Genomic DNA, 20022 nt, shown 5'->3' on the forward strand with positions numbered 1-20022 from the left:
CTTCCTGCTGTGCCCGGAGCAGGGAAAGGGAGCAGGGTGCAGTTTTGGGGTGGCTGTGGGTTCAGGGGTCACCTCCCCAGCACGTGTCAGTGTTTTTGAGGAGTTCTGAGCTCGGTGGCCTTGGCAGGGTGGGGCTGGGGTCTGCCAGAGCCTTCTGCCCCCTGTGGCGGCCGTGCTGGGGGGGATGGAGGAGGAAGAAGAGGAGGAGGAGGAGGCGGCTTGGCCCCTGGGGCTGCTCCTTCTCTGGGTGGTGGCTCTGTGCAGTGAGGTGGGAGTTGTGGGGGTTGGTTTCGAAGCTTCTCTCCTCTCCTCCCCCCCACCTCAGTCCTCACCCCTGCTGTTTTAAATAAACAATCACTGACCGTCCCTCGGGCTCGCTCTGGGGGTTGGGGAGGGGGTGAGGGGGGGGTCTGGTGCCCTCTGTCTGTGTCCCAGCCGTGCCCTGCTCCCTGCTTGGGGGGCTGAGGTGAGGAGGAGGAGGAGGAAGGGCCCCATCCTGCTCCTGCAGCCTCCCCTGGTGCAGGGGCAGGGCTTGCTGGGTGCCATGGGGAGGGGGCCCCTGAGGGGGGGGGTTCCCTGGGGGCAGCCAAACCTGTGAGGGGGTGAAGTGGGGAGCAGGAGCTGCTCCAGCCCTGGAACACTCTGGAACACTCCCCGCCAGCCCGGAGCAGCCGAGCTCCTGTCTCCTGGTGTGGTTTTCAGGCTGTGTGTGTGTGTGTGGCACGTTGTGGTCACCATCCTGGCAGGGCCCAGGCACAGCCCGTCCCTGTGCCGCTGGCAGATGGGGCTCTGAGCCTCCGGCAATTAGCGAATGGCACAGGAAGGTGCCTCTCCTGCTCCTCCTGCCTGTTTTCCCCGGGCCCAGAGCCGCCTCCGCGCCCGAAGACAGGCTGTTCCCAAAGGCGAGAGGAAATTGCTAAGGAGATAATTGAGTAGCCAATTAATTAGCTAATGATTAATGTAAGCATGGTGTGGAGGCAGCCCCCCAGCCCCCCCCCCCCCCAGGCCTGTCGTGTGTTGGCAGCGATGTGTCACTCCCGGGGCGGTGATGGTTTCTGGGTGCCCACTGCACCCCTACCCCTCTGCGGTGCCGCTGTGGGCAGCGGGGGGGCTGGGGCAGCCCCCCCAGGAGCCTGGTGGTGCTTGGTATCGCTGCCAGGGCCAGGCTGGGAGCTGGTGCTGGGCCCTACGGTCGCAGGGAGCGGAGCAGGGCCAGCGCCAGCGGCAGAGCTGCCGGTGAGAGCCGGGCTGTGCCGGCGCTGACGTACCCGTACGAGGTCCTGCACGTCCCGTCCAGCTCCTCGAAGGCGATGGGCGTCTCGTGGGCTGCCATGCCCTGCATGGACACCTTCACCTGCAGCAGCACAGGGTGGGCTCACCCCATGCCCCACGTAGCACCCCTCACCCCCCACCCCGGCACCCTGCCACCCCCCTCTCCCCCTTCATCCCCCCACCCAACTCACCTCCTCCACCCTCTTGAAGACGCGGAGCAGGTTGTCAGCCAGGGCTGCCTTCACCTCAGCCTCTGTCCAGTTCCTGGCCAGCAGCTCGGCCACCAGTGCTGGGTACTTGGAGACATCCTCCAGGCCAGTGGGGACCCTGTGGCACCCCGCAGCTCACAGCCACGCTGGGGGCAGCCAAGCCTGGCAGCACCCACCTCCAGCACCCCTCACAGCACGGGGGGGGACTCCCTCCAGCACCACAGCAAGCCCCCATGGCCACCTCCCGTGCCTCAACTTACCTTGTGACCCCATCGTAGTCCCCACCGAAGCCGACAGACTCAGCACCAGCCACCTTCTTCACGTAGTCCATGTGGTCTGTGGGCACGGAAGGGCCGTGGTGAGCTGGGGGGGGGTCACCACACACCTCTGGTACCCCTCCCCAGCACAGCCACATGCTGCCTCACCTGCCACATCAGCCAGCGTGGCCGTTTCCCCACATGTCACGTAGTCATTGTAGAAGTTGACCATCACCAAGCTGCCAGTGGAGGCCTGGGGAGAGGTGGCACTGAGCCCTGTGTCCCCCCTCCCTGGCTGCCCCCCCCACTCCCCCAGCTGGCTCCCCTCCCTCCCAGCCCGCCGTGGTGCCCGGTGCTCACCACCATCTGCAGCACGTCGTCGGGCACGTTGCGGCGGTGCTGGCAGAGGCTGTAAGCAGAGGAGTGGCTGAAGATGACGGGGGCTTTGGAGAGGTTCAACGCCATCTTCATGGTCTCCACCGAGACGTGGGCCAGGTCCACGATCATGCCCAGGCGGTTCATCTCCTCCAGCACCGTCTGGGGATGGGGATGGGATGGAGATGGGGATGGGGATTGGGATGGGGATGGGGATGGGATGGAGATGGGATGGGGATAGGGATGGGGATGGGATGGGATGGGGAAGGGGATGGGGGTGGGCATGGAGATGGGGATAGGGATAGGGATAGGGATAGGGATAGGGATAGGGATAGGGATAGGGATGGGATGGGATGGGATGGGATGGAATGATGGAATGGGATGGGATGGGATGGGAACGGGGATGGGATGGAGATGGGGATGGGGATGGGGATAGGGATGGGATGGGGATGCGGATGGGGATGGCATGGGGATGGGGATGGGGATGGGATTGGATGGGGATGGGGATGGGGATGCGGATGGGGATGAGATTGGATGGGGATGAAGACAAGGACAAGGACGAGGATGAGGATGGGGATGGGGTGTGTGAGGGGGGTGTCACAGCCCTGCATGGGTACATCCCATGCTCCCACGACACCCACTGTTTGGTTAATACCCCAGCACAGGGCTGCTGGGTGCCCGCACCATGTCCCCCCACTCCAGCACCCCAGCTATCACTCCCAGGTGCCACCTCTGACCCCCACTCACCTTCCCAAAGGTGGAGAGGCCGTGGTGCACGGCCGGCTCCTCCCCAGTGTCCACCAGCCAGTTGTCAACCCTGTGGAGCAGGGAGAGTATCAGGGTGGCCCCCGGCCACACGCCCCCCCACTCTGCCCCCCACACCCGCCCTTTCCCCCCCATCCCCCTACCCCCCAGGCTGCTACCAGGGGGTGTTGCAGCTGTGGGTGAGGGTCATGTAGCGCACGCCCAGGCGGTAGAAGGTGCGCAGGACGCCCAGGCTGCTGTCGATGGAGTGGCCGCCCTCCACCCCGATGAGACTGGCCACCCTCTTGTTCTGGAAAGCCTGCTCGATGCCTGGGGGAGGGATTGGGAGGGGGGGTGATGATCAGCACCGGGCACCCTCCTGCCCCGTGGCACCCCATGGTACCCCGCGGCACCCCGCGGCGCCCCGGCCCCGCACCGGTGCTGTCGACGACGCAGGCGAAGGTGTCCGGGTAGAGCTCGCACAGGCGCTGCACCACGTCGATCTGCTCCAGCGTGCGCCTCACCGCGTCCCTGTCCTGCGTCTCGCAGGGCACGTACACCGACCAGAACTGCCCCGGGCACCGCTCAGCTCAGCCTGGCACCCCCTGCCCGCCACGGTGCCCATCCCGCTGCCCCTTCCCATCCCAGTGCCCATCCCGGTGCCCCTGCCCGCCACGGTGCCCATCCCAGTGCCCCTTCCCATCCCAGTGCCCATCCCGGTGCCCCTTCCCATCCCAGTGCCCCTGCCCATCCCTGGTGCCCATCCCAGTGCCCCTTCCCATCCCAGTGCTCAGCCCAGTGCCCCTTCCCATCCCAGTGCCCATCCCGGTGCCCCTGCCCATCCCAGTGTCCATCCCGGTGTTCATCCCAGTGCCCCTTCCCATCCCCGGTGCACATCTCAGTGCCCCTGCCCACCCCAGTGCCCATCCCAGTGCCCCTTCCCATCCCAGTGCCCATCCCGGTGCCCCTTCCCATCCCAGTGCCCCTGCCCATCCCCGGTGCACATTTTAGTGCCCCTGTCCACCCCAGTGCCCATCCTGGTGCCCATCCCGGTGCCCCTTCCCACTCCAGTGCCCATCCCAGTGGCCCTGTCCGCACCAGTGCCTATCCCAGTGCCCCTGTCCACCCCAGTGCCAACCCCAGTGCCCTGCCCACCCCATTGCCCATAACAGTGCCCACCCCGGTGCCCACCTCGGTGCCCCTGCCCACCCCAGTGCCCATCCCAGTGCCCCTTCCCACCCAGTGCCCATCCCAGTGCCAACCCCAGTGTCTCACCCATCCCAGTGCCCATCCCAGTGCTCATCTCCACCCCAGTGCCCATCCCAGTGCCCATCCCAGTGCCTGCCTCAGTGCCAACCCCAGTGCCCATCCCAGTGCCCCTTCCCACTCCAGTGCTCATCCCAGTGCCAACCCCAGTGATCCTGCCCACCCCGGTGCCCCTGCCCGCCTCGCTGCCCACCTGCCCGCCCACGTGCCCGCTGCGCAGCTTGGGGATGTTGGTGTGGGTGCCATTCAGCAGCGTGAGGTTGGCCTCTGGCAGCCTCAGCTGGTTGTTGAACCTCTTGAGGAGCTGCCAGGGCAGGTCATTGTGCCTGGGTGGGGGGAGAGGGGCACTGAGGGGCTGCCTGCCATGCTGTCTGTCCAGCCCCCAGCTCCCAGCTCCATGTCTGTCTGTCCATACATTCCCCACTCATCTGGCCATCCATCCATCCATCCATCCATCCATCCATCCATCCATCCATCCATCCATCCATCCGTCTGTCCCTCTGCCCACCCACCTGGTGCCCCCAGGAAAGAGCCACCCCAGCAACTCCAGCCAGGAGCTGGTGCCTGCTTTGGTCCCTTCCTTTAGCTAGGGACCCCCCCATGCCCCCTCCAGCCCCACTCAGGGGACCCATCCTGTCATCCCTCCCACGGGGACCTCACCACCACCACCCCTGGACGTCACCAGCATGTGGCATCCTGCTCCCAGCAGAGCTGCTGGGGAAGTGCCGGGGACCCAGCGCACAGGTCAGCTTCCCTCCACCCTCACCGTCCCCACACCCTCCATCCCCCCCGTCCCACGCCTGCTGCCAGGGGCTGTGCCACACTGGGCTACCATGGCACAGGGCTGCAACCTGGGGGGGGGCTGCAGAGGGGACTGGGACACCGTTACGAGACCAGGCACAACCCCCCAGCCACGTAACCCTGAGCAGGGACTTCCCCAGCACAGCCTGGCCCCGGCTTCCCAACACCCGCTCCCAGCTGGGCTGCAGCACCCGGGGATCCCCTCACGGCACAGCCACGGGGTGCCCGGCACGGGGATCCCCCGGCACGGCCATCCCCACTGGAGTTTTTGGAGTGTAGGGGGGGGTTTCTCCGCTTGCCAGGAACCGCAGCGGTGCCGGGGAGGCCGGTCAGGCCGCGGCACTGGGCACGGCTTTGGCTCACCCATCGATGACCGGTGTGGTCGTCATGATGCGCTCGGCCTCCTCCCGGTGCTGCTGCCCGGCGCAGGCCAGGAGCAGGTGCAGTGCCACTGCCAGCGCCAGCGCGCTGCCGCCCGGTGTCTTCGCCCTCATGGTGCTGCTGGAAACGGGGGGGGGGGGTTACACGAACCAGGGGGTGACCCGCGACGCTGCCAGGAGCCCGCTGAGCACACGCACTGCGATGGCTGCCCCGGCTCACTGTCCGTCCCCTCCCACCATAAATAGATAACCAGGGGCCGCCGCTGTGACCCCACCCTGTGCCGCAGCCCTGGCAGCGCCCGGGCACCGGGGCGGCACAGCGGCAGCTCCCCGGGGCCCGGTGGCAGAGCCGTGCTGAGGCCTCTGCGCACAGCGACGCTCCCGGCCCCTCTAATGGAGCCCAGATTTATTTGTGCTGGAGAAATCCCAGTCCCATCCCCGGCTGGGCCTCCCCAGCGCCGGCACCCGCCGGCCGAGGGGCAGGGTCCAGCAGCCCCCCTCCATCGCTCACCCCAGCCCGGGACAGATGTGACAGATGTTTCCCTGCCCGCGTGACGGCAGCGGGGCTGGGACGAGCTGTGAGCACCCCAGAGCCGCCCCTCGAACGCGGCGCTGGGGCTCTGGGGAGCGGCCGAGCGCTGGCAAACCCCGCAGGGCTCCTGCTCAGGCCGTGCTGCCATGGAGGGCCGGGGGCGGCACGGTGCCGGCCTGGGGCTGTGGATGGGGGAAACTGAGGCACACCTCAGGCCTGCGGCCTGGGTGGGGGCACCCGGCCGGCTCTGGCACGGCAGCCGGTGGCGGTTGCTTCACCGGGTGTGGCGAGCGGCGCCGTGGGGCCGCCGGGAATGGCGGGGAGCCCAAGGAGCCATGTGTGCTCAGGATATATATCCCTGCTCCTTGGGCAGGGCTCTGCCTTGACAGGAATCCTCTCCTCCGGCACGGTGCCAGCCGGGGTCACAGCGTGGCGGGGGGGGACGGGACACCGGAGCCTGGGGGTCACCATGGGCCGCTGCCCAGCCCCCAGCCCATCACCGGTGCCCCCCGGCCGTGGCCCCAGCGCGGCCGGATTCCCGGCCCCCCGGCAGGAATGCGCGGGGGGCGCTGGCCTCCCGCCCGCCGGGACGGCTTCCTCTTTTGCAGCTATTTAAGGCCGGTTGCCGGCGGGGCCCCGCAGCGGCCGGGCCATGGAGCGGCTGGAGGTGACCGAGACCTTCGCTGGCATCGCCCTGCCCGGCCACCTCCACACCCAGGAGTCGCTCAGCTTCGCCACCACCTTCCCCTTCCGAGCCTCCGACGTGCTCATCGCCACCTACCCCAAATCGGGTGAGTGCCGGCGGGATGGGGGGCTGCGGGGTGAGGGGATGGGGGGGCAGAGAGAGGGGTGGGGAGGGGCCCGGGGAGGGGATAGGGCTGGGATGGACAGACGGATGGACAGGGATGGGAGGACACGGGCAGGCTGAGCTGCTCAGCCCAGGACAGGGAGCTGCCTGCGTGGCTGGGAGTTGGCCGGGCTCAGGGCCAGTCCCCCCAGCACAGCAGTGGGGACCCTCAGCCATCCGCTCCCACCCCCCACCATAACCCCTACCCTGTGGCAGGGGCACAGCCACACCCACACCTTCCCCTGCCCCAGCTCCAGGCTGGTGGGACTGGTGGGGGCTCTGGGGGTCCCAGACGGCAGCACCAGCCCAGCTGCTGCCCCATGGCACGCTGTGCCAAACCCTGGCAGTCTGTGCCGTGCCATGGGGAGCTGTGCCACGCCGTGCTCTGCCATGCCAGAGGGAGCCATGCCATGCTGTATGGTGCCATGGTTGGCCGTGCCGTGCCTGGTGCTGTGCCCGGTGCTATGTGATGCCACTGGGCAGCCTGTGCCGTGCCCGGTGCCATGCCCGGTGCCGTGCCCGGTGCCGTGCCCTGAGAGCCGCCTCCCCAGGCACCACCTGGATGCAGCAGATCCTGACGCTGCTGTTCAGCCACGGGGACGTGGTGCCGGCCAAGACCATCCCCAACTGGGAGCGGGCGCCCTGGCTGGAGCAGATCTACTTCAGGGACGCGCTGCAGGACACGGCCGCCCGCCGGCTCATCACCACCCACCTCCCCGCACGCATCCTGGCCCCCGCCCTGCAGCAGAGCAAGACCAAGGTGAGGGGCTGGGCTGGGTTGGGGGGGACCCCCACGGGGACATCCCGTGCCCACGGGGCTTCCCGCAGCCGGGGTGATCGCCGGGGGCTTTCTGAGCCAGGCGGGCTGGAATCCCCCTGGCAGCAGGGTGACACTGTGTCCCCTCCCAGGTGATCTACGTGGCCAGGAACCCCAAGGACGTGGCTGTCTCCTTCTACCACTTCCACCGCCTGGCCAAGTTCCTGCCCGACCCTGGCTCCTTTGACACCTTCCTCACGCGGTTCCTTGAGGGCACGGGTAAGGGTCAGGGGTGCCCCGGGCTGCTGGGACATCCCTGGGCTGCTGGGACATCCCTGGGCTGTGGGGATGTCCCCATGCTGCTGGGACTCGGCCCCCATCACCCCCCGCCTCTCCCCAGTGCACTATGGCTCCTGGTTCGACCATGTGAAGGGCTGGCTGGGTCAGCGGCAGCTCCTGGACATCTTCTATGTCACCTATGAGGAGCTGCACCAGGTAAGGCTGTGTTGCATCCCCATCCCTATCCCCATCCCTATCCCATCCCCATCCCCATCCCCATCCCCATCCCCATCCCCATCCCCATCCCCATCCCCATCCCATCCCTATCCCCATCCCCATCCCCATCCCCATCCCTATCCCCATCCCCATCCCCATCCCCATCCCCATCAGCCCCCCCAGCCTGACCAGCCCCCCCGCTGCAGGACCTGTGTGGCACAGCGCAGCGGCTCGGTGCCTTCCTGGGCTGCCCACTGGGACTGGAGACACTGGGAGCACTGGAGCAGCACTGCAGCTTCGTGGCCATGCGGGACAACGCCATGGCCAACTACACCCTCATCCCCCCCGAGATCATGGACCACAGCCAGGGCCGCTTCATGAGGAAAGGTGAGGGGCTACAGGGGTGGGGCAGGGGGTGCAGGGAGTCAGAGGGACCCCCCTGCAGCAGCCCCCCCCCCGTCACCCTGTCCCTCTGCCCCACAGGCGTGGTGGGGGACTGGCACCACCACTTCTCCCCGGAACAAAACACCCGCTTCAACCGGCTCTACCAGGAGGAGATGGGGGACCTGGAGCTGCCAGGGTGCTGGCCCATGGCCTGAGGGGGCACCACACAGCCCCCCCTTCCCACAGACCTGCCCCCTCTGCGTAGGAATCCCCATAACTTATCACCAGGGTAGGCGCGGTGACACCAGGGGCCACACAGACGCCATCGGCGTGACGCCGCCCCGGCGCCGGGGGATGTTGCCGGTCACACGCTGGAGCCGTGCTGGTGGCCTTCCTGCCCCCGGGGGGAAGGTGCGTGGCCCTGACACCCCGTTTCCTGCCCCCGGGGGGGGGATGCGTGGCCCTGACACCCTGTTTCCTGCCCCCGGGGGGGGTGCGTGGCCCTGACCCCCCCGGTTCCTGCCCCGGGGGGGGGTGCGTGGCCCTGACCCCCCCGGTTCCTGCCCCCGGGGGGGGGGGGGTGCATGGCCCTGACCCCCCGGTTCCTGCCCCTGGAAATAAATATTTATTGCCGGTGCCAGCGCGGTGCGTTCCCACGGAGGGGGGGGGGTGATGGGATGGGAAGCGCCGGGCGTTATCGGGGCCACATCAGGGTGGGGACCCGTCTGCGGGGCCTTATCTGCGGTGGGGGGGGGACACACGACCCGGGGGGGGGCTGTGGCCGGCTGCCAGCCCCAGTGCTGGGGTCACGGTGCTGGAGTGTGCCGGGGAGCTCGTGGCACGAAGCCGGCGCCTTGGGTGGAACCCGTGCTTGATGGGACCCAGATATCCTCACAGGGACCCCCCCCCCCCCCCAGACCTGGGGTACCCCCACCCTGCCTCAGTGCAGCCCACTCCAGATGCTCTCTGCCCCTCCTCCCTGCCTTAGAGCCCCTCACCCTACCCCAGAGCCCCCCCACTGCCCCTCCATGCCCCCAGCCTGCCCCACGCCCCCCACTGCTCCCATCCTGCCCCATGCCCCCCCCACTGCTCCCCCATGCCCCCCACCCTGCCCCAGAGTCCTTCCCACGCCCCCTCCCCCTCACTGCCCACCCCACCCTGCCCCAGTGCACCCCTCCTGATGGGGGGGGGGCACAGTGCCCTGACTGGACGCCCCCCCATCACCCCACCTAGGGGTGTTTTGCCCCAGGCAGGCAGCCCCCTGAGCCCCGTGACCCTGCTGGGGCAGCGCAGGCACCATCGCTAATCAACCTCTGCCTTAATTAACTGACACCCGCTGCGCACAACCAAGACCCCTCCCAGGGGCTTGACTGAGCCGGGGGGGGGGGTGGGGGGGGTGGGGCAGCCAGGACGCCCCCCGCCCCCCCCCCGGGGGATGCCGATGCCGCCAGCCCAGCTCGGTGACGCTGGGCACCCCAACGCCCCAGGGACCCCCACACCCATGGGTGGGCACACCGCCGTCCCTGCAGCTCGGGGTGCCAGGGCAGACCCCTGCCCCTGGCCAGGGCCGGCGCTGCCGCAGGCTCGCCAAGCGCCCGGTTCCTATGGCGACGTCCGTTATCCGGCTCCGCGCCGCTGAATCAGGAGCTATAAATACGCGGGCGGCGCGGGAGTGCCGGCAGCGCCGCGGGGGCACGGCTGCTGGACGGGCAGGCTGGCACCCCGCACCGGCACACGGGGTGATGGCACCAGCCCTGGCACTGATGGCACCCTGTGCTGGCACATGGGGTGATGGCACCATCCCTGGCACCATCCCTGGCACCATCCCTGGCACTGATGGCACCCCGTGCTGGCACACAGGGTGATGGCACCATCCCTGGCACCATCCCCAGGACCATTCCTGGCACCGATGGCACCCTGTGCTGGCACACAGGGTGATGGCACAATCCCTGGCACCGATGGCACCCCACACTGGCACACGGGGTGATGGCACCATCCCTGGCACCGATGGCATCCTGTGCCAGTCCATGGGGGTGATGGCACCATCCCCGGCACCATCCCCGGCACCATCCTCTGCATCATCCCCAGCACCGATGGCACCCTGTGCCAGCCCATGGGGGTGATGGCACCATCCTCGGCACCATCCCTGGCACCATCCCGGCACCGATGACACCCTGTGCCAGCACATGGGGTGATGGCACCATCCCTGGCACCATCCCGGCACCGATGGCACCCTGTGCCAGCCCATGGGGGTGATGGCACCATCCTCCGCACCATCCCCGGCACCATCCCCGGCACCATCCCGGCACCGATGGCACCCTGTGCCAGCACATGGGGGTGATGGCACCATCCCTGGCACCCCAGTTTCCATCCCTGTGGTGGCTTTGATGTCCCTTCCCAAGGAGTATCTGATGGCACCAAGACGGCAGCGCCGGGGTGCCGGGCGCGTGTGACAGGCAGCTGGCACACAGCACACACACCTGCCTTTTGGAAGCACCAAGGGCACTCAGCACCCTTGAACCGATGGGCCGGGCGCACGGCAGCGGGGCGGCACAGTGCCCGGCGCGGCACACGGCGGTGCGGCACGCGCCAGGGGACACACGGCGCAGGGTACACGGCGCGTGGGGTGGTGGGTGGCACGGTGCGGAGCAGGGACCGTGAGGCACGTGGCACAGGGACCGGGGCACAGGGCGTGTGGCACAGGGGCGTGTGGCACACGGGGCCACGAGACGTGGCGCAGCGCGTGGCACGTGCTGCGCAGCTCACGGCACACAGCACGTGGCCGGGCAGGTGGCAGGCGGCACGTGGCACGTGGCACCCGGCGCAGCGTGTGGCACAGCGTGTGGCACAGCGTGTGGCACGTGGCGCAGCACGTGGCACACCCAGCACAGCCACGTGGCGCGTGGCACCAGCAGCGCGCTGGGCAGGGGGAGGGTGCCAGGAGCCCCCCCCTTCCCACCCCCCCCACTCCCTCAGGCCTGGCCTGGGTCTTGGCAGCCACCCCGGTACAGCGGCGGCAGCTCCAAAGGGTCCCCTGCACAGAGCCGGTCACCCCCCCTCCCGCCCCCCCCAAAACACAGCAGCACCCGGGGCTGGGGGCTGCCTTGGGCTCTCATGGTGGGGGGGGTTGGGGGGGGGGGTGTCTCTCCTTCTGTACTCAGCACAGGGGTGGTGGTGGCACCCAGGGAGCACACGGCACCGGCACAGGGCTGGATGCTTTATTGGGGAGCCCCCCCTGTGCCGGGGGGGGTGTCATCATGCAGCCTCCAAACCATGTCACAGCGACAGACAAGCGGGGACAGGGGGTGGCAGGGATGGGGGGGGTGGGGGGCATGGACCACCAGGACTGGGCAATGAGCACTGGGGACCCCCAACACCCCCCTCCCTGGGCAGCCTGGGGTGGGGGGGTCCTGCACCAGGGCTCTAGGGCCGTCCCTGTGTCCCCAGCTAGGTGCCAGCAGGACCCTGGAGCCGGCTCCCCGTGCCCCCCTGCCTGGTGAGGAGGGGGCTGCAGCAGGGCTGGGACCTGGGGGGTGCGGGGGGGTCCTCACTGGGGCGAGCTGAGGTTGGAGTCGGGGGTGTCGGGCTGGGGGCAGCGGGGGGGGAAGGCCTTGTAGCTGTAATACTCCACCACCTGCTTGGGCACCTCCGCCAGCACGCACTTCGCCAGGGCTGTCGGTGATGCCTGTGGCACCGGGGACACACCGGGGACACCAGGGCTGAGCCGGGGGCACCACGGCACCCGCCTCACCCGTGTGCAGGGCAGCACCCAGGGGGCACCGGCACCCCGAGCTGCGGTGCCTGGTCCTGCTGTGGGGATGGGAGGGGATGGAGGGGGCAGAGGGGACAGGATGGAGAGGACAGGAGGGGATACGATGAGGGGGCAGAGGGGATGGGATGGAGGGGACCGGAGGGGATGGAGAGCACAGGAGGAGATGGAGATGGGATAGAGGGGACAGGATGAGACAGGACAGAGGGGATGGATGGGATGGGACAAGAGGGGATGACATGGAGGAGACAGAGGGGATAGGATGGAAGGGGATGGAGGGGATGGGAGGGGATGGGAAGGGATAGGGGGGACAGAGGGGCAGCAAGGGGATAGGGCAGAAGGGGATGGAGGGGATGGGAAGGAGTGGAGGGGACAGGATGGGAGGGGAGAGGACGGGATGGGAAGGAGAGGAAAGGGTGGAGGGGATGGGAAGGAGTGGAGGGAACGGGAGGGGATGGGAAGGAATGGGAAGGGGTGGAGGGGACAGGAGGGGACAGAAGGGATGGGAGGGGATGAAGCGGCTGGAAGGGGAAGGGATGTGAGGGATGGGAGGGGCTGTGAAGGGATGGGAGGGGGTGGGAGGGGATGGAGGGGCCGGTAGGACCCCCCGCGGCCCCACTCACGTTCTTGAACTCCCGGAAGGGGACGAACTGGACGATGTCGCGCAGGACGGGCTCCCCCTTGGGGGAGCGCAGGACCCCGTCGTCCCCGTCCAGGATCTGCATGTCGGTGAAGTCGGCGTTGCCCACCCCCACGATGATGATGGACATGGGCAGGTAGGAGGCGCGGACGATGGCCTCCCGCGTGTCCGCCATGTCCGTCACCACCCCGTCCGTCAGGATCAGCAGGATGAAGTATTGCTGGGGAGGGGAGGGAGAGAAGGATGCTCGGGGGGAGCTCTGTGATGGGGAGGGGGCTTGGCTGATGTGGGGGCAGCCACAAGCGGCACGAGCGTGCCGGGTCTCAGCTGGGGACGCACCGAAGCCTCCTTGGTCCGCTCCTCGTCGGCCGCCACACGAGCCACCTTGGAGATGATGGGGGCCACGTTGGTGGGGCCGTAGAGCTGGATTTTGGGCAGGCAGCTCTGGTAGGACTCCACGACACCCTGGATGCCTGTAGTGGGGTTCAAGGGGTGAGGGAGGGGGCTGTCCTGGCAGCACCAAGGTCTGGCACGGGGCAGGGTGGGGCATGGGCCGGCCCCATGGGTGCTGGACTCACCCTCACACTCGTCGTTGTCGGGGTTGAAGTTGATGGCAAAATCGTGGGAGACCTGGAGTGTGAGAGGGGAGTGGGCAGCTGCCCCCCACCCACCCACTCACCCACCCACTAACCCACCCATGGCCCCCCAGCCAACCCCCATGGGAGCCACAGCCAAGGGTGCCCACGGCACAACCGCATCCCTGGGGTCCCCTGACCGCCCCGTACCTCGTACTTGGGGGGGATCCTTGCGCCAAAGCCCAGAGCTGAGAATTTCTTATCACTGCAAGAGAAGAGGCGTGAGGAGCTCAGGTGCTGGCAGTGCCCTCACTGGGGTGCCCATCACCGGGGTGCCCATCACCAGGGGTGCCCATCAGCAGGGTGCCCATCAGCAGGGTGCCCATCACTGGGGTGCCCATCAGCAGGGTGCCCATCACCGGGGTGCCCATCACCAGGCTGCCCATCAGCAGGGTGCCCATCACTGGGGTGCCCATCACCGGGGATGCCCATCAGCAGGGTGCCCATCACCGGGGTGTCGTGGCACCAACCCACCTGTCGTAGTCCTGGCAGATCTCGCCCACTGCGACCAGCGCCTTGAGGTACTCGTTGGGCTGGTAGGGGTTGATGTAGTGCAGGGAGCAGCTGTTCCGGGGGTCCCCGTTGGAGGCTGTGAAGTCGATGGCCACCTAGGGGGTGGGGGGGGGACAAAGGGGCTTGGGTGGCTCTGCTGGCCCCATGTGCCAGCACCGTGGCACAGCCACGTGTGGGGGCAGCTGGCATGTGGCCCACGCCCCCCACCCCCCCCACACACACACACCCCCCCCTCCAGCTCTGGGGGGTGGGCACGTGGCCATGGGTATGTGGGTGGGGGCACGCTGCTCACCGTGAAGTGGATCTGGCAGCCGCCCATGATGTAGTCCAGGAAGGAGTAAACCCTGTGGATCTTCCAGAGGGACCCACATCAGCCTGTCCTGAACCACACAGCCCCACGGCAGCCAGGCATGGCATAGCATGGCACAGCATGGCACAACATGGCACAGCATGGCACAGCACGGCACAACATAGAATCATAGAATCCCAGCCTGGTCTGGGTTGGCAGGTACCCCAAGGATCACAGAGCTCCAACCCCCTGCCACAGGCAGGGACACCAACCTCCAGGCCTGGAGCTACACAAGGCTGCCCAGGGCCCCATCCAGCCTGGCCTTGAACACCCCCAGGGATGGGGCACCCACCCCCTCTCTGGGCAGCCCCTCACCACTCTCATGGCACAGCTTGGCATGGCATGGCACAGCATGGCACACCTTGGCATGGCACAGGACAACATGGCATGGATCAGCACGGCTCGGCACGGCTCAGCTCACTCACCTTCAGGTCCAGCAGCACCACGACCCCCGAGTTCTTGTAGTTGCGCTTCTTGATCTTGTACTTGGGGTTCATGCAGTCCCACTGCACCTGCAGCACACGGCCCCCGCGCTGCCTGCGGCCCCTGGCCCCCCGCCACGGCCCCCCGTGATCCTGCAGCGCTGAGACCCCCCCAGCTCCCAGCCCTGCAGCCCCCAGCCCCATGGTCCCCACAGCCCCCCAGTGCTCCCCGCCAGCCCGCGTCCCCCCCAGCACCTTCCCCATGGAGGGACAGCAAGGGGCACTCAGCCTGGACACTGGTGGAGGAGCTGGGAGGTGCCTCCTGGAGCGGGATCTGGGGGGTGGGGGGGGTGACCCCGAAGGTGGCCCCCACATCCCTGCGCCCACCTTGTTCTCGCCCATCGCCTTCTGCATCTCCTCAAAGGTGGTGAAGAACTCCCCGATGAAGTCGTGTTTGCCCCGCGAGTCGTAGTCCCACACCACACACTGTGGTGGGACACAGCTCAGCACCATGGGGGGGGGTGCTGTGCACCCACACCCCCCACCCCCCAAACCTCACCCAGCCCCAGCATCGCTCCCCACAGCTCGAGGTCCCCAGCACTGCGGGTTGGGGATGTGGGGGACGTGTATCCCCAGGGGAGGGATGGATGGGCATCGCCATCGCCCTTCCTCACCCTCAGCTTCCTCTTCTCCTCGCAGCTGCAGAGCGAGTTGAGGGACACCTTGAAGGGCTCCCAGATGGGGCTCAGGTTGTTCTTCACCACCTGTGGGGCGAGGGGCTCAGGGCAGCGCCGGCGCGGCCCCGGCCCGGCGGGGGTGTGGGTGCTGCCCGTGCCTCACCTCGGTGCGGTACACCAGCTGCTCGCTGCGGTCATCATCGATGCGGTAGATCTCCAGGAAGGGATCCGACTTGCTGAAGAGGTCCTGGAGGCGGGGGGGGGGGGGGAAGATGGGGGCCGAGCATCATCTGCCCTGCCCACCCTGCCCTGCCCACCCCTGCCCACAGCACCCAGCTCACCTTGTCATCCAGCTTCTTGGCCCGGAATGCCAGCTCCACGTAGCCGTTGTTCCCGGAGATCTCCTCTGAGATGACCTGGAAGGAGAAGCACCCCCACACACACACACAGATCAATGTCTCCCCCCTCACCCAGCCCCAGCTCAGGGACACCCCATCCCAGCGCCGCTCCCGGCGCGGGCTCGGCGCGCTCACCGTGATGGTGGACTTGCCCGCGAACTTCCCGTACTTGAGGAACAGCGGCTTCGTCACCCGCTTCTGCGCCACAATCTGCGAGAGCCAAGGGGAGGGTTGGGGAGGGGACACCACCACCAGCCAGCACCCCTGGGCCGAGGGGCTCACCTGCCCCACGGTGCACTCCATGCCCCCCAGGAAGTCGTCGTCGTGCGTGCCCACGCCGGCGTGCCCGTGGCTGTCGTACACCTCGAAGCGCAGCTTCTGCACCTCCTCGAAGTAGTAATCCACCGTGAAGATCTTGGCAAAGACAGGGTTCAGGTTGCTCTTGATCACCTCGCTCCGGTCCACCTGCACGGCAGGAATTCGGCTGGGGGGGGTGTGGGAGGGGTGGGATACAAGGCCAGACCCCCAGCTCGGGGCTGCATCTGGGGTCAGCGGAGCTGCACAAAGCCTTGGGATGCCAGCGCCTGCCCCAGAGCTGGGCACACAGGGCTGGGGGTGCCAGGCAGCTGCTGGGAAGGACCAGCCCCAGGCAAGCATTTACCTGCCCGTGATAGTTCCCAGGTAAAAGGCGTTTGGCAGCAGCACCTGCACTGCCCCGGGCACAGGGAGGGGGTTTGTCCCCCCAGAGTGCCAGCCTTGCCCACCCCCAGCTCCTGGAGTCACTGCTCCCCCCCGGGGTTGGGGCAGGAGCAATGGGCTGGGATGAGCCCCCACATTCCCACCCCCGGGGTTGGGGCAGGGGGCACTGAGGGCCTGGCAGGCGGGTGGGTGTTCAGCGTCCCCCGGCCGCACCGGCAGCGGGTGCCAAGCGGCTTCCAGGAGCCTCCCCCGCACCCCGTCCCTGCCAGCGTTGACTCAACGGGATGCGTCCTGGCCAGGGCACCCTGCCAGCCCGCCGGCCCCTGCCCACCGCCTGCCCGGGCTCACAGCATCTGCCAAGCCCTCACCACTGTGGAGCTGGTGGGGCCACTGCCCCCCCTTCCCCCCGGGGCTGTGCCTCCAGTGAGGGCACCCCCAGCCCCACTGTGGGGCTCTGGGACCCGGCCACCAGCCACCATGGCCCTTCCTGTGCCACCCCTGCCAGCATGTCTGGGGCTGAGCAGCACCGAGCCACCGTGCTGGGGACTGGTGCTGGTGGTACAGGTGATGGGGACAGGAAGGGGCCAGCTCATGGAGTCCCTCCAAAGGGTGGCATAGATGTCCCCTTGCCTCTTGGCTCTGGCCCTTGCATGGCACAGCATGGCATGGCATGGCACAGCTGGATATGGCACAGTGTGGCACTGACAGCACAGAGTGGCACTGGCACAGCTGGGTATGGCATGGCACAGTGTGGCACTGGCACAGCTGGGTACGGCACTGGCTCAGCTCGGCACAGGCTGGCACGGGGCCCCTCGCTGCCCGGCCGGGCTCCAGCTCTGGCGCTGCTGAGCGGTGGATGACACGCAGGAGGATTCCGCACCGAGTCTGCCGGCTGAGCCGCGGCGAGCAGCGGGCGCCGAGCTGCCGGCACCAGCCCAGAGCGCAGCCACGGGGAACGCTGGAAGGAGCCGTGCCAGCCCCCTGCCAGCCCCAGCTCCACGGCACCGGGGACCTGCTGGGCAGCGCAGCGAGGGGCACACGGCCACGGTGCCGGCCCCGACCCCTTCCTGAGCTGCCCCCAGCTCTGAGCAGGGTGAGAGCAGCTCGCAAGCCCCGATCCACCCCTCAGCCCTGGCCCGGGTTGGTGGAGCCGTACTGGGACCACACACTGTGCACCCCGTTCCCCTGCCCCACGGAGCCCCGGAGCCACAGGGGCATTCACCCTGATCCTGGCGCCAACATCATCCGAGCATCCCAGAGCCCCCCACTCCCATGGACCAGGACCCTTGAGCTCTGCACCCTACACCTTGCACCCCACTCCCTGCACCCTGCTCTGCACCCTGCACCCTGCTCCCCGCTCTCTCCTGCACCTTGTTCTCTGCTCTGCACCCTGTTCCCCACACCCTGCTCCTCACACCCTGCTCTCTGCTCTGCACCCTGCTCCCTACTCCCCACTATCTCCTGCTCCCTGTTCTCTGCTCTGCACCCTGCTCCCCACACCCTGCTCCTTACACCCTGCTCCCCGCTCTCTGCTCTGCACCCTGCTCCCTGCTCCCCACTATCTCCTGCTCCCTGTTCTCTGCTCTGCTCCCTGCTCCCCACACCCTGCTCCTTACACCCTGCTCCCTGCTCCTCACACCCTGCTCCCTGCTCTGCACCCTGCTCCCCACATCCTGCTCCCTGCTCCCCACTATCTCCTGCTTCCTGCACCCCGCTCTGCACCCTGCTCCCCACACCCTGCTCCCTGCTCCCCACTATCTCCTGCTCCCTGTTCTCTGCTCTGCTCCCTGCTCCCCACACCCTGCTCCTTACACCCTGCTCCCTGCTCCCCACACCCTGCTCCCTGCTCCCCACTATCTCCTGCTCCCTGCTCTGCACCCTGCACCCTGCTTTGCACCCTCCTCTGCACCCTGCTCCCTGCTCTCCACCATGTCCCGCACCTTGCACCTTGCTCTGCACCCTGCACCGCGGTCCCCAACCGACCCTGCACCCTGCGCCCTGCGCCCTGCACCCTGCCCTGCACCCTGCACCCTGCGCCCTGCACCCCGCGCCCCTGCCCTGCTTCCAGCCCCGTGGGCATCACAGCCCCACCCCAGGGCTGTGCCCGCTCCTCTCCCCATCCCAGAGCCCCAAAACCTGCTCCTAGCACCCCGCACCCAGCCCTGCCACGGCCCCAGCGACACCCCGCCCCAGCCCTGCCCCGCTGCGGCGGGTGCCGGCGGGTGCCCCCCACCCTCCTACCTCCATCCACTGGCCCTGGGACTGCATCAGCAGCAGGACGCAGGGGTCCGACTTGTTGAGCGTGTCGCGGTCCAGGAGGTGCTTGCAGCTCACCCGCAGCTCCACCTTGGAGAGGACGGCCAGCGGGGCCTGGGACGAGGGCTCGGGCGCCTCGCCCATGGTGGCCGCGCTGCGATGGGCGGCCGGGCGCGGCGGGGGGCAGGCGGCCCCGTGGGCGAAGGGCATGTGCGGGGGAGCGGGGCGGCGCGGGCGGCCGCTGCCTTGGTTGCGGTCAGGGAGCCGGGCAGGAGCCCGTCATGCCCGGGGCGCAGCGCCCCGCGGTGCCGGCCTGGGGATGGAGCCCTGGTGAGGGGCGTCGGGCAGGGCCCCGGCGGCTGCGGGTCTCGGCGGGATGCTCCGGTGGGTGGCAGGGAGCCGGGGACCCTCTCTGAGGTGGAGCAGCTGGTTCCAGCCCGGGTGGCTCCACGGGGCCCTGCGAGGCATCAAAGCAAGGTGGGGTGAGCGTGAGCTGGGTCCCCCCTCACGGTGTAGCCCCAAGTGCCAACCCACCCCATGGGCAATGCTGTGCCCCCAGCCACCCACCAGCCACCCCAGGCAGTTGGGGGGGTCCTGTGGGGCTGCGTCCAGCTCTGACCCAGCCCAGGGCAGGATGCATCCCTCGGGATAGGGGGCACCTGAGAGGGCTGGCAGGCTGTGCTGGAGTAGGGGCTACACAGGCAGCCCTGCACCCCACCCCAGGGTGCCCCTGGGGAGCAGAGACTCCCCTCCCATCCCTGCGGGCAGTGCACCCCCTGCCTGGGCAGGGCTCCCCAGCAAAGGCTCCAGGGATGCCAGGTCCATGCTGCAGGGTGATGCTGGCAATGCTGCCACGTCCCGCTGCCCAGAGCAGGGCTGGGGCACCCCAAGACGATGGGGGCATCTCCCCCATGCTGGGGACAGGGGCCACCCTCCACCTGGGAGCTGGTGATGCTCAGCGGGGTGGATGCTGCAGTGCCGGGTCACCGAGGGGCTCTGCCAGCACCGGCCCCAGTGCAGGGCTTGTCCCTCCAGCCGCAGCCTGGGGGTCCCTGGCTGGGGCTGGGGCTGGGGGAGCCCCTGCCCACCCCCCTGCCTGTGCCCCGGTGCAGCCAGCCCAGCCAGGAGCCCTCGCTGCAGCTCGCCGAAGTTTCCCGGTGGAGTCACGCAGGGACCCGGCCCTCTCGGGCACATGGCTCCAGCATCCCGGCTTGGGTGGGCATCATCCCCCTTCCCAGCACCACAGGCACCCCTCAAGCATCCCCCGGCGGAGGGGGCACCGGCTCCCACCCTGCCCGGCCAACCCCCTCACCTGGGTGCCGGAGGCCCGGGCTCCACACGGGCT

The 20022-nt window shown here is 68.5% G+C and overlaps 3 protein-coding genes across 3 annotated transcripts; 1 reads left to right on the plus strand and 2 right to left on the minus strand.

Annotated features, from left to right (window-relative positions):
* Positions 1 to 1026: 1026 nt before the first annotated feature.
* DPEP1 (dipeptidase 1) lies at positions 1027 to 6061 on the minus strand. Its single transcript, XM_084270292.1, has 11 exons — positions 5816 to 6061; positions 5288 to 5422; positions 4317 to 4449; positions 3294 to 3426; positions 3037 to 3187; positions 2861 to 2930; positions 2099 to 2275; positions 1907 to 1991; positions 1742 to 1817; positions 1464 to 1599; positions 1027 to 1354 (listed from the first exon to the last, which is right to left on the minus strand). Exons 2-11 carry the CDS (start codon positions 5416 to 5418, stop codon positions 1187 to 1189), a joined length of 1260 nt encoding a protein of 419 aa, XP_084126418.1. The 5' UTR covers positions 5419 to 5422; positions 5816 to 6061; the 3' UTR covers positions 1027 to 1186.
* A 427-nt stretch (positions 6062 to 6488) lies between these two features.
* Positions 6489 to 8949, plus strand: LOC311196716 (sulfotransferase 2B1-like; the record flags this gene model as incomplete). Its single annotated transcript, XM_084270329.1, has 6 exons — positions 6489 to 6627; positions 7235 to 7443; positions 7593 to 7719; positions 7841 to 7935; positions 8142 to 8322; positions 8419 to 8949. The coding sequence occupies 6 exons, from the start codon at positions 6489 to 6491 to the stop codon at positions 8532 to 8534; spliced, it is 867 nt and encodes a 288-aa protein (XP_084126455.1). The 3' UTR covers positions 8535 to 8949.
* A 2882-nt stretch (positions 8950 to 11831) lies between these two features.
* CPNE7 (copine 7) lies at positions 11832 to 18887 on the minus strand (the record flags this gene model as incomplete). Its single annotated transcript, XM_084270323.1, has 15 exons — positions 11832 to 12004; positions 12712 to 12948; positions 13068 to 13201; positions 13307 to 13358; positions 13514 to 13568; positions 13838 to 13971; positions 14169 to 14228; positions 14651 to 14737; positions 15035 to 15133; positions 15322 to 15411; positions 15488 to 15571; positions 15666 to 15740; positions 15858 to 15932; positions 16005 to 16187; positions 18663 to 18887. 15 exons carry the CDS (start codon positions 18885 to 18887, stop codon positions 11867 to 11869), a joined length of 1728 nt encoding a protein of 575 aa, XP_084126449.1. The 3' UTR covers positions 11832 to 11866.
* Positions 18888 to 20022: the final 1135 nt, after the last annotated feature.

The sequence above is a fragment of the Gallinula chloropus genome (genome assembly GCF_964237585.1).
Source record: "Gallinula chloropus genome assembly, chromosome: 13".
Lineage (NCBI taxonomy): Eukaryota > Metazoa > Chordata > Aves > Gruiformes > Rallidae > Gallinula > Gallinula chloropus.